This window comes from Bos indicus, chromosome 7 (genome assembly GCF_029378745.1).
Source record: "Bos indicus isolate NIAB-ARS_2022 breed Sahiwal x Tharparkar chromosome 7, NIAB-ARS_B.indTharparkar_mat_pri_1.0, whole genome shotgun sequence".
In the NCBI taxonomy this organism is placed as follows: domain Eukaryota; kingdom Metazoa; phylum Chordata; class Mammalia; order Artiodactyla; family Bovidae; genus Bos; species Bos indicus.
Genome location: NC_091766.1, coordinates 110,219,409 through 110,231,616, shown reverse-complemented (window position 1 = coordinate 110,231,616; position 12,208 = coordinate 110,219,409). Strand labels below are relative to the sequence as shown.

At 40.5% G+C, this 12,208-nt stretch overlaps 1 protein-coding gene across 5 annotated transcripts in view; it reads right to left on the bottom strand.

Annotated features, from left to right (window-relative positions):
• The window catches only part of CAMK4 (calcium/calmodulin dependent protein kinase IV), a 255,441-nt gene that overhangs the window by 121,459 nt on the left and 121,774 nt on the right, over nucleotides 1-12,208 (bottom strand). For all 5 annotated transcript variants that reach the window (XM_070794140.1, XM_070794139.1, XM_070794143.1 and 2 more), the window contains exon 2: nucleotides 10,035-10,113. Coding sequence is in view for 1 of the 5 variants with exons in the window: in XM_070794139.1 (XP_070650240.1) it covers nucleotides 10,035-10,113 (79 nt within the window). In the remaining 4 variants the exon portion in view is untranslated. The remainder of the gene's footprint in view (nucleotides 1-10,034; nucleotides 10,114-12,208) is intronic.

Here is a 12,208-nt window from a genome sequence, read left to right as displayed (position 1 = left end):
GTTCCAGGACTTGATCTCCTCTTAGCCTTTTTTCTCTTCTCTTCTTACACTGTCTGGATAGATGCAGCTTTGACCATTATTCAACTTCTACCACAAATAAATATAAAAATAAAAACTTACTAGACTGTTTTTCGTGGTTAGCACTAAGCTTACAGCCCTTCTCCTCCTCAGTACATCAGGGGTCCTGAGTGTGCCTGCAGGATCATCTGTCTCTCCTCACTCTCTCTCCTTTCCCATCCGCTCCCCAGCTCTCACCTCCAGGAGCTCCTCTCAGCCTCAGCTTTCCCAGCCCTCACTCCCCGAGCTCCTCTCAGCCTCGCCTTTCCCTGCTGTGGCCCATCTGCTCCCCAGCTCTCACTCCCTGAGCTCACTAAGTCAGGAAATCCTGAGTGTGCCTGCAGGCTCATCCCGTCTCTCCTCTCCCGGTGTGGCCCATCCGTTCCACTCCCCAGTCCTCCCTCCCGGAGCTCCTTCAGCCTCTCTGAACCTCTCCTCTGGTTACCAGGCCTTCCCCACTCAGGTCTCTGAGAAGCTCTGTCTCTTTCTTCTGCTAGGGAATGGTGACATAAGCTCTCCCTCTAAGATTTCCTCTAGTTCAGGCTAGTCATCTCCTGCTGCTGCTCCACAGACTCCATATACAGGGTGAAGATCATTTCAGATCCAACCACTCGCCACTTATAAAAGCACTGGAGGGTTCAGCGTGCTAACCTGAGCAGCTGGTGTCGGCGCACAGTCTGTTTCTTTCTGATAACAGCACGCAGACCAGCACCTGTATATTCAGCATCTTCCCCTCTCTGTCTCTTTCTTTCTTCCTACTCCCCTGGCGCTTCCCTGGTGGCTCAGAGAGTAAAGAATCTTCCTTCAATGCAGGAGACCTGGGTTCAACCTCTGGGTCGGGAAGATTCCCAGAAGAAGGGAATGGCTACTCACTGCAGTATTCTCACTTAAAAAAAGTCAACGGACAGAGAAGCCAGGTGGGCTACAGTCCATGGGGTCGCAAAGAGTCAGACACGACTGAGTGATGAACACTTGCACTCTATACCTCCAGCTCTTGGGGTAAATTATGCCAGTTGTTCTGTGAGCTGCAGCATTAGTACATGTACTCCCCTTGCACCAGCTTGCCTCCGAATTATGGTGCTATTTTTTAAAAGGCAACAAAGTGCCTGTGAAAGATCAATATAATGAGAAGATAAATAAGTGAGCTGAATTGTGATGGATTCCAGCAGCATTTCTATCCAAAAAAAATAAATCAAATTAGAATGAGTAAGTTGCTCTAAGAACACCCAGACTTCCAAGTGGATCTCTGAACGGCAGAGCATACAAATCAGGCCAAGATTAACATTCTACCCTGTTATCTCTCTTGTCTTGTAGACGTATGCTTGTCACAAACTCAATAGAAATATCCCTGTTCCTATTCCAGGGAACCTAGTTTAATAGTCCCTATGAAAATCAACAGGTTCCAACAGAGAATGCTTGACGTTTCAGTTCACTTGACACAGCTTGTTATCTGCAAGCTACTTTCCTTAATGTGTTCTGAGACCTCAGTTGGGCCCAAAAGGTCTATTTGAGCTAGTGATTTATTATTATCCTCTCCATCACTGACCAAGGGCGACCTTGACTGCACTTCTAGAGCCTACGATGAGTGGTTCAAAGTAGCTACGTTTAAAGTATTAGTAATGTTAGTAGCTGCGTATCTTTAACCCAGACTAACCCAGCCATCTTTCTTACGCATGTCACAGAAGTTGGAGAGCACATGCCTGTGATCAGTTTTCCATGTTCCCAAAGGTTAGACGGAAAGAGATAAGAGCAGGTAAGCTTCAGTTTACCGAGTGGAGTCAAAAGCATTACTTCCATTTCAGAACTGAAGAAGCTGAAAACTCCTCTAGGAGATGCCCTAGAGGTCCAGCTGCCGAGAGTTTGAGGTAGGCCTCGTACTTTCTGCAGTTCAATCTAGAGCAGCCTTTCAGAGTCTGCTGCCGCAGCACAGTTACATACTCCAAGATCTAACTTATAAGGATATCAGGAAAAATGAATACAAGGTAAAAACTAACTCACAGAATGATTAGCAAGTCACAATGTGTAGCTCTTCAACCAACTGAGAAGAGATTAAAAGCCTCTTTTCACCTTTGGGCATTTAAGGAAAATTTTGTAAAAGTTAGAAACATTTACCACGTGAATGTTAAATTATTCAAGAGAAGCCTTTCCACCGATCTATAGGTGACTTTATATCATAATAACTAAAATATGACAACATTTAGACCCAGAACACCTTCCTCACTACGGATCAAGAGACAGTGCTCCAACGTCAGGAATCAGAATAGAACAGGAGGGTTGAAACTGCTCGAATCTAGGAATCATGGGCCTCCAAGATTCAAGTATGAGGTCATATGACCAGAAATCTTTAGTATCACAATAAATTTTATTGATAATAGTAAAATAGGGGGTGAATGAATCGGGAGGTCAAGGCTGACATATATACATGATTGATACTATATAAAACAGATAAATGATGAGAACCTGCTGCACAGCTCAGGAAACTGCTCAGTGCTCTGTGGTGACGCAGATGGGGAGGAGATCGAAAAACAAAGGATGTATGTATATGTATTGTGGGCTCACTTTACTGTGCAGTATAAACTAACACAACGTGGTAAAGCAACCATACTCCAATAAAAGTTCATTTTAAAAAGATGCATATCTATTTTTGGCAGATTGATTTAAAAGGACTCCCAAAATGATATAATCTATTCATACAGCAGTATACAACATATCTGGTGGCTCACTGCTTAGTTTTCAATCAAGCTAATGAAAACATCAGAATTATACAGAATAAGATAGCACTATGCTATGCTATGCTATGCTAAGTCACTTCAGTCGTGTCTGACTCTGTGTGACCCCATAGACGGCAGCCCACCAGGCTCCCCCATCCCTGGGATTCTCCAGGCAAGAACACTGGAGTGGGTTGCCATTTCCTTCTCCAATGCATGGAAGTGAAAAGTGAAAGTGAAGTCGCTCAGTCATGTCCAACTCTTAGGAATCCCATGGACTGCAGCCTACCAGGCTCCTCCATCCATGGGATCTTCCAGGCAAGAGTACTGGAGTGGGGTGCCATCACCTTCTCCAATATGCTCCCCAGGTACTGAGAAATATTTTACATAAATTATCTTTTGTTAATTGTTAGTAAAATGCCATGAACTAGATGTTCTTAAACCCATTTCACAGATGAAGAAACTAACATTAAGAGATGTACATATCTGCTGTAAAGTCATCCAGGTAGTAAGTGGCAGAAGTGATCCTGAACTCAGGCTGAACTCCACAGCCCATGATCTTACCCACAACTAAGCGGTTCCTAAGGAGAGTCGGGAGACTGAGATGGGCTCTCAGACTCATAAATTTTGAATTTACACATTGAGGCTAATCTTAGATTCCATACTAGGTATTCATGGAAGGATTTTATAGTAAACTGAATGTAGTCTTTTTCAAGGGTTGAGCCACATAGCTATGTCATCAGGATTTCAGAATCCAAATATTTATCTCCAAAATTCCAGGGACACTATAAATGATTGATGATCATGATTTTCTTAAATCTCAATTAGTTCCTGAAAATGAGCCATATTGATACAGCTGAAGTGTGATTATTTACACACACCCCAAGTTTTGTACTCTTAGGAAAAGAGATGTTTATGACTTGTTCCTCCATATCCCAAAATTCTTCAAAAGTTGTGATCCATTTAACTCACCAAAAGTCAGTCCAGACTGAAGGTTCCATCTGCTTAATCTGTTCAAATTTTGACACTTTCTTGAATCTATTTTTTCCTTCTACGCAGTTTTAAGTTCAGCATTTTCAGAAGTCTGGTAATATCAACAAAATGTCCTGTCAGAATCCTTTAATGTCCCAAAGTTGTTCACCTGAGGACGTAGATTAGGAAAATCTTTCTCCTCTATTTCAATTTCCTCTACATATCACATAAAATGGAGATAACAAAAGGCTCATGAGTGAAAGAAAATGGCAAGACTTGTTTCCTTTACCCTGATTGGCTTTACAAAGTTTGCAGTTCCCCTGATATTAGTCCTTACATGCAAGGTAACGAGTTACTAATGGACAACAGAGATAGCACTGGCTGTGAATTTGTGTTTCAAAATAAAAAGTTACAAAATGAGATACTCTTCCCAGGAGGAGAGGACGCATGCCACTTCTTGTGACTTGATGACTTCTTTGGTCCAAGGATCGCTAATACTATTTTGAAAAAAAATTCAAAATAAACCACCTATTGGAGCGGTCTGCTATTTCCTTCCCCAGGGGCTCTTCCCAACCCAGGGACTCCTGTATTGCAGGCAAATTTTGTTTACCGTTTGAGCCACCAAGGGAGCCCAAACAACCCAAATAGCCCTTCAATTCATTTGCCTTCTTGTTCACTTTCACGACCATCAAAGCTTTATCCTCATTAACAATGCACTGAGACAAATGGATATTGTTTCTGGAAGAGCTCAGGAGTTCAAGTATAGTAAAAAGTTGGTTCAACTATTAATACCATTCTCTGTTTTCTGGCACTTAACACCTCTATAATAGAGAGTCACCGCTGTTTATCACAACATTTAGAAACTGTAAGATCTTGATACACTTTCTGAATGGCCAAAGAAAAGTTAAATTGAACAAGAGCTCAATGGTAAAGTATGTTTTAAAACAAATTTTTTGTTAGGAGAATTTTCTCATACACTGAAATTTTGAAATACCAGCATGAACATTAGTACATTGTCCTAAATTTTATAACTATTGACTTCTGTCATATTTTCTTTCTCTCTCCCCATATGTGCACACACATACACACATTTTTTGGTTGAGAATTATTTGAAACTAAGTTGCAGACATTAATAATGTTGGTCAATATGTATTTTGCTGCTGCTGCTGCTGCTAAGTCACTTCAGTCATGTCCAACTTTGTGCGACCCCAGAGACGGCAGCCCACCAGGCTCTGCCGTCCCTGGGATTCTCCAGGCAAGAGTACTGGAGTGGGGTGCCATTGCCTTCTCCCAATATGTATCTTAATGTATTCTAAATCTAGAAATGAAAGTTATCTATAGATAAAGAATATGGTATTATATCCATATATTTATTGACTACACATAAGCCTTGTCTGTGTGGATCACAACAAACTGTGGAAAGTTCTTAAAGAGAAGGGAACACCAGACCACCTTACCTGCCTCCTGAGAAACCTGTATGCAACAGTTAGGTCAAGAGGCAACAGTTAGAACCAGACATGGAATAATGAACTGGTTCAAAATTAGGGAAGGAGTACATCAAGGCTGTATATTATCACCCTGCCTATTTAACTTCTATGCAGACTACCTCCCTGGTGGCTCAGATGGTAAAAGCATCTGCCTACAATGTGGGAGACCTGGGTTTGATCCCTGAGTCTGATCCCTGGGTTGAGAAGATCCCTCTGGAGAAGGAAATGGCAACCCACTCCCGTACTCTTGCCTGGAAAATCCCATGGACAGATGGAGGAGCCTGGTAGGCTACAGTCCATGAGGTCGCAAAGAGTCGGACATGACTGACTTCACTTTCACTTTTCACTTTTTATGCAGACTACATCATGTGAAATGCCAGGTTGGATGAAGCACAAGCTGGAATCAAGATTTCTCTGGCTGGAATCAATGCCAAGAGAAATATCAGTAGCCTCAAATATGCAGATGAGACTACCCTAATGGCAGAAAGCAAAGAGAAATTAAAGAGCTTCTTGATGAGGGTGAAACAGGAGAGTGAAAAAGCTGGCTTAGAACTCAATATTCAAAAAACGAAGATCATGGCATCTGGTCCCATCACTTCATGGCAAATAGATGGGGAAACAATGGAAACAGTGACAGATTTTATTTCCTTGAGCTCCAAAATCACTGCAGACAGTGACTGCAGCTATGCAGCAAGCCATGATGCTCACTCCTTGGAAGAAAAGCTATGACAAATCTCGACACCATATTAAAAAGCAGAGACGAGACTTTGCCCACAAAGGTCCATATAGTCAAAGGTATGGTTTTTCCAATAGTCATGTCTGGATGTCAGAGTTGGACCATAAAGAAAGCTGAGTGCTGAAGAATTGATGCTTTTGAATTATAGTTCTGGAGAAGACTCTTGAGAGTCTTAGACAGCAAGGAGATTGAACTGGCCCATTCTAAAGGAAATCAACCCTGAATATTCATTGGAAGGACTGATGCTGAAGCTCCAATACTTTGGCAACCTGATGTGAAGAGCTGACTCATAGGAAAAGACCCTGATGCTGGGAAAGACTGAGGGCAGAAGAAGGGGGTGAGGGAGAATGAGATGGCTGGATGGCATCATCAGTTCAACAGATGCGAGTCTGAGCAAACTCCGAGAGATAGTGAAGGACAGGAAGCCTGGCATGCTACAGTCCATCAGACATTATTGAGTGACCGAACAACATAAAATATATGGTCATTTAAAATATTTTTGTTATAATTACTGTTTATTTCCTGCAATAATATTTTATTAGCCAAAATACCCAACTGTTGGAATGTTACCATTTACTTTATGTTTATTATCATATCAACTCTGCTCTGTGCCTATCAACTGATGGAATATGGATTTCTTCATGAGAGCAGATGCTTTAGTCTGATTTCTGATGGATTAATTAGAGCCTTTGTCTTTTACCCAGACATATGAGTTCTTAATGGGTTGGCAATGATAATCAGGGTGTTTTATAGGGGGAATAAGTCCCTTATTTCCAATATAAACTAAATCCTTCCTAAAATATTAAGCTATGAGAAAGGAATATAATATTGCCAGAAAATGAAATTGGGGTAAACTTTCCTGAAAATCTCTTTAACAGATCCCAGGAAAGAGGATTATTGTTATCAAATAATTAACTTGTTGAAGAAATAGGAATATTTTCTTGGACTTAAAAACATTTATATATGAATCTGATCACTTATAAAATGGATGGGTTTTATGTTCATTAGCTTCTTGACTGTGAAAAAAATTTTATTCAACTTCAGATAGATTATTGAATGGAATATTTTGAAGAGGTCCCATTTTACAGATAGTATTCTGGGTGAAATTGTTTCCCTCCCCAAAATATGTTGAAGTCCTAACCCCTAGTCCTTAAAAGTGAGACTTCAGGATTTAGTTGTTGTAAATATGAGTAGTTAGTTTAAGATGAGCTCATATTGGAGTAGGGTGGGCCCCTACTCCAACAGAACTGATGTCTTTATAAGAAGGAAATTTAAACACAGACATGCAGAGAGGAAAGACGGTATAAAGACATGCAAGAAGACTGCCATGTGATGAAAACAGAGATGAGACGGGTGCAGTGACCAGTCACGGAGCACCCAGCACTGCCAACCGTCTCCAGAAGCCAAGAGTGAGGCTGGAGCCAAGTCTCCCTCCGTGCCCACAGAAGGAACCAGCCCTGCTATCCCTCTGATTCAGAATTCTAGAACTCAAAGCAGGAAAAGAATTTTAATTGTTCTAAGCCATCCAATTTATGGTAGTTTATTATATCAAACCTAAGAAATTCTCACAGATAGTTAAGAAGTGATTGATAGATAGACAGATGTAGATAATCTTTCAAATCCCTTAAAATTTAGGGCTGGTCATAAAACGAGGAGCCAGGGAATTGCCCAGTGAAGTCATACAGTGGCCCCAAGGCTGTCAGTTGACCCGCATAGCTGTCGTTTTTAGGTCAAGAATAGTTAAACAGGTGCAATTTTATGTGGCTCACTCAAATAGATTTCATAAATGATTCAAGTTTTCTGAAACACCCTTTCCCCCTCAAGAGTAGATTTAAACTGAATTTGCTAGAATACTTCATTTCCCCTGCATCACTTGTCCTCTATAAATAGATTCTTAGGCTTTGTTCATTTCATTTGGAGAAAGAAGTTCTGTCTTCATGACCTATATAGAATTAAACACTGGAGGCAACTGCTCTTTGAGGTTTTGCCTGCTGTTCCTCTCGTTTACACATCTCTGGGCAAGGGTGATTCCAGGAGACAATGCTGGGAACTCCATCTAACTCATGGTCAAAGCTCGGGGTTTCTCCAGGGATTTCTCTCATTCCGTTTGGCACAACAGTAACTGCATCTGACAACATCTGCCTCACAGCGTCGCTCTGCAGGGCCATCTGACACTCGGTTCTCATCCACATTTTCTTCCTGCCTGTCTTCTGAGGAAGATGCTTCCACGACAGAGATGGAGAGAAGTAGACAGGCAGGGCAAATCAGAGCTTTACTTTCCCAGTGAATGAGAGTCATGAACCTACCAAATGTCTTCACTTAGCTCTTATTCCAATTCATCCAAAGATCTTTGACAGCAAATACTGTCTAAATAAACCCTTTGTCCTTGGCAATTCCGAGCATTCACAAGTCATTTCTGAATACTTATTTTCCTCAATGTTTATATAGCCAGTGCCTTTTAAAGTTTTCTCAACTATGAAAATAAAACAACCACACACAAATTTTACTGCCAATTTTTTTAACCATCAAGAAAAGATACAACCAAGTCCAAAAACATCTCTTGTGTGACCACTGCTAAAGCGTGCTAAATAATTTTCATACAAGTAGATGTTCAACATGAGTTTGAGCAAGCCCCACGAGTTGGTGATGGACAGGGAGGCCTGGCGTGCTGCAGTCCGCGGGGTTGTAAGCAGCCGGATGCGACTGAGCAACTGAACTGAACCAAACTGAGATGTTTAATAGGAAATTCTCTTTCATAAAATTTTAATAATCTAGCTCAAACACATTTTATGACCATAAGACATCGATTTAAGAGAAAATTTCAAATCTTACTGAGGAAAAGATCCCTCTGCATTCTGGAATCATTGCCTACACCAAACGGAAAATTCAGAAGAAAGAGCTTATTAGGAGCAAATGCCGTTTATACTACTTTGCTCAGTTACACCACTCTTGTTAGTTGAATGGCCTTAAAGTCTAACAGATTGTTTCAAAATGTCATTCTGCTTCTATTTGACTGAATACCTTGTGCCATTATTCTCTTATTCATTACATGAGAGCCTAAAACTTCCCTGTGCCAGACAATACAACAACAGCCGGTGATATTACTTTGCCTTTACGAAAAAAAAAAAACCCTTGGCCTCAAAGAGGTATTATTTGATTTCAAAAGTTATGTTATGTCTCTTCTCAGCATATGTTACAGCTGGGTTTTCAGAAATATATATATTTCACATATTTGTTCACATAAAATTTGAAAAAGAAAGAGTTCACAATAAAAGAATATACTGTCTTTTGTGGTTTTAGAAGGGGAAATTACCTGAGGACACAAAGTATCAGTAGGGCATTACAATGACAAACCCTCTCTGAGGCACCAGGAGTATAAAATGCCGGTATTACCGACTGGTATTCGAATTTTGACCTCTCACCTTAGCACTTCGTACTTACTGGGGATGAGCCTAAGCAACCTTTGCCCCCTCAGCTCATCTACAGTAAGGGGAAAAAACCAAAAACCAGTATGATAACAAAATCCTTCCTTCTTGTTTAAATATAAACTTCTTAGATGAGCAGATTAAGTCCCAGATACATTAGCATTTGTCTGGTTATAGTTTACTGAAGCAAAAGCACCATCTGAAAATCAAGTTAGAAGCTGATGAATCCTTTAACAAATGCATCTATTTGTATTTCATTCAGGTGTTTCTAAATAGCAAGCTTTTCTAGTATATTAAGTGATTGGAAATTAAATATATATATATATGTGTATATACACACACACACATATACATGTATATCTGAAAACATGGCAGGTATACAAAGCAAAGTTCACCTGGAAACTCTAAATCTTTTTCCATTGCCTACTTTTCTCCCCCACAGCCATATCTAATTTACGATCCAGATGCTTTCAAAGAATCATAGTTTCCATCAGAAAACAACTCATCTGGCTGTCCTTTCACAAACATGACCCAAGTGAGTGAGCTGCACACCGCAGTCCTCTGGACCTTTGTCCTTTGGATCAGGGCTCCTGGCTTCTCCAGGACACGTATCCCTTAGAGACGCTGTTATATAATGAAATAAACTTACTGTTTTCTTTAACACTTTGAGAGCATAAGGCTTCTGGGTCCCCTTCTGTTTGCATCTGTACACAATGGATGTAGCACCCCTTGAGGGGGAAAAAAGACAAAAAGAAAATGTTATGCTCTCAGTAAGAAATTAAGGGGAAAGCTTGAAAACAAGTATCTCTTGCGGTTACCCTCATAACTGACAAGTGTTTTACGTTCTACTACAGGACTCGACAAACTTGAGAGGACGTTTTTCTATATAATTAAGAATACTATGCTGAATCTTCCTGTTTGCCCTTCTACTTCTTGTCCATCTCTGTACAAGTGACCTGTTGCATTCGGTCACGGCTCATTGGGTAAACACAGACTTTATAGGACCTCTACCCAATCTCACAGCCTGTGGCCCTTCCTGAAGGCAGGCGCCTGGACTACAGCAAAGCTCATGACTTCAGGGGGAGGCTTAAGTCCCACACTAGGCCGTAAAGGTCAGGAGAGTCTCCACGACTCGGCAAGGGTGCTGGGGACCTTTAAGAATTTACACGGCATCACTGGTACCCTGCTACCTCCCCAGACCAGGGTTAGCCCTGTGGAGACACTGGCTCCTTTGTTGTGGTGAATTCTGTTACCACTTACACACGCACTAACAAAAATGATGATGTGAAATGTCCAGGAGAAAATACTATTGAAATGGTTAAAGGTATACAGAGGGAAAGCAGATTTATCCCTCTATAAAAATTTGAAGATGTACAGAAAATGTTTACCTGTAAAGGAGAATGGTAAGAAGAGACTCCATAACTATCTATCTCTATGTGATACATGTGTGAAGTTACTAAAAAGAGAACATTAAAAAGCAGGACACTGTGGTCCTGATGTACCCTCTCCAGTCATGAGAGCAAGAGAACGAGACAGAAACAGAAAGAAACCACACAGGCTCAAGTACAACCTGAGAGAGAGCTTCAGATAAATCTTGAAATAAGATCAGTTGAAGCAAACTTGTCAGACTTTGAAGATTAGGCCAAAGGACTAAGGAAGGTAGTCCTAAGGAATGTATCTTATGATACATTCACTCTAGTGGTTCTGAAATTTTAAGAACAAAAGAAATTTATAAATCAAACATATTCCTAGACACCTTTGCATATTAAATTTTTAACAGAGCCTCCAAGAGTCAGGAATTGGTGATATAAATGTTAATAGGTAAGAACAATTCCTAACAAGTGGTACTGGGAAAACTGGTCAGCCACTTGTAAAAGAATGAAACTAGAACACTTTCTAACACCATACACAAAAATAAACTCAAAATGGATTAAAGATCTCAATGTAAGACCAGAAACTATAAAACTCCTAGAGGAGAACATAGGCAAAACACTCTCCGACATACATCACAGCAGGATCCTCTATGACCCACCTCCCAGAATATTGGAAATAAAAGCAAAAATAAACAAATGGGACCTAATTAAACTTAAAAGCTTCTGCACAAGAAAGGAAACTATTAGCAAGGTGAAAAGACAGCCTTCAGAATGGGAGAAAATAATAGCAAATGAAGCAACTGACAAACAACTAATCTCAAAAATATACAAGCAACTCTTACAGCTCAACTCCAGAAAAATAAATGACCCAATCAAAAAATGGGCCAAAGAACTAAATAGACATTTCTCCAAAGAAGACATACAGATGGCTAACAAACACATGAAAAGATGCTCAACATCACTCATTATCAGAGAAATGCAAATCAAAACCACTATGAGGTACCATTTCACACCAGTCAGATGGCTGCGATCCAAAAGTCTACAAATAATAAATGCTGGAGAGGGTGTGGAGAAAAGGGAACCCTCTTACACTCTTGGTGGGAATGCAAACTAGTACAGCCACTATGGAGAACAGTGTGGAGATTCCTTAAAAAACTGGAAATAGAACTGCCTTATGATCCAGCAATCCCACTGCTGGGCATACACACTGAGGAAACCAGAAGGGAAAGAGACATGTGTACCCCAATGTTCATCGCAGCACTGTTTATAATAGCCAGGACATGGAAGCAACCTAGATGCCCATCAGCAGATGAATGGATAAGAAAGCTGTGGTACATATACACAATGGAGTATTACTCAGCAATTAAAAAGAATACATTTGAATCAGTTCTAATGAGGTGGATGAAACTGGAGCCTATTATACAGAGTGAAGTAAGCCAGAAAGAAAAAC